The 4,981-nt window shown below is 36.4% G+C and overlaps 1 protein-coding gene across 1 annotated transcript; it reads right to left on the reverse strand.

The window, feature by feature from the left end:
* On the reverse strand, positions 2,244–4,444 carry LOC109228235 (cytochrome P450 78A7-like). The gene is made up of 2 exons (XM_019393392.1): positions 3,320–4,444; positions 2,244–3,138 (listed from the first exon to the last, which is right to left on the reverse strand). Exons 1-2 carry the CDS (start codon positions 4,304–4,306, stop codon positions 2,515–2,517), a joined length of 1,611 nt encoding a protein of 536 aa, XP_019248937.1. The 5' UTR covers positions 4,307–4,444; the 3' UTR covers positions 2,244–2,514.

Raw genomic sequence — 4,981 nt, forward strand, 5'->3', positions numbered from 1 at the left:
AAGTATTTTTTTTGTCCAAACACTACAAAATGGCTTAAAGTTACTTTGGCTTAAAAACACTTAAAAAAAAGGCAATCCAAACGGACTCTTAGAAAGAGATTGACTCTTATTATAGCAACTTTCAGGCTTCAGCACGCATATTGATAAATATCCCTATGTTTAAATTTAAGAGTAAAGTAGAAAATTTATAGTTAAAGCGTTTCTAGACAAAAAAGTAAAATATTCTTTTTAGAACGAATTAAAAAGGAAAGTATGACACATAATTGGGATTGAGAGCGTACTACTTTTTATGTCTCAATTTATGCAATCCATTTTCCGTTTTAATCTATCACAAAAGGATAAATTTTTTATTTTGAATAAATTTTACTTTAAACTTTTTTTATCCTTTATAACTAATATAAAAATATTTTTATAATTTATTTTAGATTATATTTTTTTTCTTCTTATTTCGTGCTCAATCAAATGCATCACATAAATGAATAGGATGAAGTATCTTTTGTCTTAGCAGTGAGTAGGAGTGGAAAACGGGTTGGACGGATCGGATATGATTCGGGTCGAAAACGTGTAGTGAAAAAATGGATATATTATCCTACCCGACCCATATTTAAAACGGATAAAAAACAGGTTAACCGCCGGATAATATGGATAACCATATTATCCATAACTTCTTGCATATGATCACTTTTGGGAGAATTCTTAGTCTCCCTAACTTGAGGAGCCCCCAAGTTGAGACTTTACAAATGTAAAAGTTAAACCCATTGGTTATATATTTTCTAAATGGATATATTTTTTATCCATATTTGACCCATTTTTAAAAAAGTTTATTATCCAACTCATTTTTTAGTAAATAATATGGATGGTTAATTATTTTTTTAAACCATTTTGTCACCCCCAGCGGTGAGTAATGAAGTAGTCGGGAAGTTTGAGGGGGCTGGGGTTGAGGTAAAGAGCAGCAGCTTTATGTGTAAAGATAAAAGATGCAAGTAGCTAGCCAGGCCAACTCATTTGGTCAGTAGTCAAAAACAGTGATTACCTCTCTACCCCACAGCCACCATGAGATGAAATGTGTGCCAAGAAAGTCAGTGATTTACTACTGACTCCTGTAATGCAGTGACAAAAAAAAGATTTTGAAAGGACAGTAACGCGTACGACGTGTTCCCATAGCATAGGTCAAAGGTACTAACCGATCGACAAAATTAATAAGACTGCACATTATATTGTACCGTACCTGTCTTCACGTGTACCCCTCTCCCCTTTGCTCTTTTGACTGGTTTTTCACTTCTGGGGTCACTCCACGTAACCACTACCCTCTCCACTCCCTCTTCTCTTCGCCCCTCATCAGCACCGTGACAAGAGTTTAAGGGGCCCTTTGGTTACAGGAATTAGGGTTATCGCATTATAAATTTGAGATTAATTTAATTTTATCTAGCCAAACGACCTCTAAACACAATATATATAACTAGTTATAGTAACTTATATAAAACTAATATTAAGCTGTCACTATATATCATTTAGGAGTCATTTGGTTCAATGTTGAGATACACAAGGTTATTTTATGGGATTATAATCCTGGGATTGATTAAAATCTCACCACCTATGTGAAATAGCTCATAATTGTAAGTATTTGATATAAGTTTATTCTGATATGAGTAAATATAGGTGTATAAAAAACATTAGATTAATTCTATAAATTTTACACCCTTACAGCAATGGCGGAGCCACCTTATAGGAAGGGGTGTCATGTTGCGAGAAAAATCACTATGTAGGGTAGGTAAAAAATATTTATATATATATATATATATATATATATATATATATATATAATATGTATTGACTCCTCTTAATTTCGTGGTATGTTTACTTTTATATATTTTGACACCTCTTAACAAAATTCTGACTACGCCACTACCTTGCAGTAAAACTAACACAAAATGTGCGTAGAGTTATATTACCAGTTCATTTAATCAAAGTTGAAGAGTAAGCACTTGTTTACTTGAGGTAAGACAAAACTTCAAGCAATATCTATCGCCTCCTCTGCGGCCTCCACCCCCCCCCCCCCCCACAAACACCCCATCGGCAAAAAAAAAATTAAAAAATAAAGAAAAGATGAATACCTAAATTCGGAAGAAATTTGAATAGTTTTCTTACTACAATATTTTTAATATATTTAATTATTTATTTTATATTGTACCTAACTCTGGAAAATATGGTACGAGATAGAAGAATACCGTATTACAGAAGAAACAATAAATATTATTACAAATCACTGATTTGCAATAAAACATTTTTTAATTTCCCGAAACAAGAATGCACAAAGTCACAGGAATCTCCACATAGATTCAAAATTGGAGTCCATGTTCCACTGGCTTTCCTATTTGACACAAGAATAGCTTGTAACTGTATGCAGGAATATCATATCCTGCCCCAAATATACTAATACAAATTCAACTATAAGGTTCAGAGATGTAGGAAAATATAAAAAAATAAAAATAAAAATAAGACACACACAGAACCCTAAAGCGGAACATTCCTCTGAGTGGCCATAACAGCAAGGGAATTCTTCATCTCACAAGACAATTTCAGAACTTCTTCCAAGTCAACTGGATGGACCCCATCCTGGACCCACTCGAAATTCTGCACCAACTTGGCCACCCATAGCATCACTGTGACCAACCCTAAATTCTTCCCCGGGCATACTCTCCTCCCTGCCCCAAACGGTGCCAAGCGGAGGTCACCACCTCTCACGTCAATATTTGCACCACCTTCAGCCTCCATGAAACGCTCAGGTTTGAACTCAAGTGGATTTTCCCACACATGTGAATCATGTGTAATAGCCCACATGTTAACCATTGCTGTCGTATGAGAGGGAACAACCATGCCATTGCTTAATTGAACGTCGGTTGTAGAAAGTCTTGCCCAGGAGAGAAGTGGACCTGGTGGATGAACTCTTAGCGTCTCCTTGACAACCGCTTGTAAATACGGCATTCGAGCAGCGTCAGCATCAGTCACGGCTTTACCCATTGTGACATCATCAACTTCTTTTTGCAACTTCTTCTGCACCTTAGGGTGTAATATAAGCTCCGCCATAACCCACTCTGTTAAGAGTGCTGTAGTGTCAGTTCCTCTAAAAATCATTTCCTGCATAACATTAAATGAATTCACACAATCTGCATAATTGGAATCGCTTACAAAAATTCACAATTAAGAATAATCGTCAAAATATAACTTGCTAGTCAAGGCCATATTTAACGTTACCAAATTACTCGCCTATATTTAATATGAATAATTACGGTTATGTAAATATATTAGTTTTACGTACCCATAGAACAGCAACCATGTCATCTTCCTCTAATTTTTCTGCTCCATCAAGAGACAAAAGAACATCCACAAAATCTGCATTATCTGACATTGTTTTGGATTCAGCACTGCACCTGTGTTCCTCAATAATGGCTTTGACAAGCTTTCGTACACGTGGCACAAGAGCTTCACAACGTTGGACAATACCCGAAGGGTCATGGAAAAACCTTAGCCATGGAAGATAATCAGACCAATTAAAAGCACCCAATAATTCAAATCCTTCCTTCACCATATCTTGCAACTCCTTTAGATCTTTGCCATTTTTACTGTAGCGTTTTCCAAAAACACTTCCCATTATATTATTCAAAGCAGCCAACCGCAAATGTTTCCTCAAAGAAACCGTCCCGTTTTCCAACTGCTCATTTACTATGTCATGTACCATAACAGAGCAGTCAAGTTGACGGCCCGTTTCATGCGCTGCAATTCGCTTCGGGGCAAAGAGATGCGAAGAAGCGATACGTCGTAGGAGACGCCAGTAAGTTCCATTAGGAGCGAACCCAATGGCTCTGCTAAACATAAGGCTCTTAGCGGATTGTTTGACGGGACGGTCAGCGAAATGAGGAGAAGTTAGAATCTCTTTAGCTATTTGAGGATCGGAGGACACAACTACAGGGGTGGAACCTAGGCTAAAAGCCATAAGCTGTTTAGCTTTTTGAGTCCAAGCCGCAGAGGCTAAAGAGCGATGAGCCAAGCCACGGCTTAGAGTGAAAAGGCTACCAATAATTGGAAAGCCACGGGGTCCAGGAATTGGGATTTTTCCACTATGATTACGACCATTTTTCCAAGCTACACCCCCGGGAGAACAAGCCCAGGTGATTAGAGTGATTGACAGAAAGGCTAAAACAAGGCAAAGGATAACATATTCGTCAAGAAGAGTTTTCGAACCAAGAAATGCTGGTAGTGTAAACACCCACCAGTTGGAATCCTTTGTCATCATAGCCAAATCCATGAGACTAAAGGGAGACGAAAGGACAAGAGACAGAGAGGGAGAAAGAGAGGAGAGATGTTTCAAAATGAAAAGTTTACTGAGTTTAAATAGGCTGGGAATTGGAAGGAGGCCACCAATGAAAATCTAGTCAAATTCAATGACTTACCATAAAACTATTTAGTAATCATATTATAACAAGATACTAATATAACGGAACTTCCATTTCGTTTGAACATCTTACCATAAAATATTTATGATAACCTTATTACATTAATATCTTACTATAAAAGAAAAATCCAGGGACTTTTGGTTTGGATTTTGTTTTTCCAAGTCAGAAGATACTAATATAATGGAACTTCCACACACACACACACACACACATATATATATATATATATATATATATATATATATATATATATATATATATATATATATATATATATATATTAGATTTAGTGTACGTGTATTGCACGTGTATTTTATGTATTTCAATAAAAGAAATATAGTGTATAATATAGAATAAGAATGAATTATTGATAATATTAATTATAGTCGAGATTGTATAGGGTCAAATTTGACCCTCAGCATCTCTACGCTATTGGGTACGCCCAGTGAGTGAACGCCGACTAACGTAGCGGGTACGACTCGGACGTGGGGACACACTACAAAAAAAGGCTCATTTTGTGGGGGGGG

Source organism: Nicotiana attenuata, chromosome 6 (assembly GCF_001879085.1).
Source record: "Nicotiana attenuata strain UT chromosome 6, NIATTr2, whole genome shotgun sequence".
NCBI classification, from domain to species: Eukaryota; Viridiplantae; Streptophyta; class Magnoliopsida; order Solanales; family Solanaceae; genus Nicotiana; species Nicotiana attenuata.

Bases quoted from the DNA above. Each gene is read 5' to 3' on its own strand.
- LOC109228235 (XM_019393392.1), bottom strand. From the start codon at position 4,306: ATGGATTTGGCTATGATGACAAAGGATTCCAACTGGTGGGTGTTTACA. The intron at 3,139-3,319 runs GTACGTAAAACT...AATGTTATGCAG, and splicing joins ACATGGTTGCTGTTCTATGG to GAAATGATTTTTAGAGGAAC.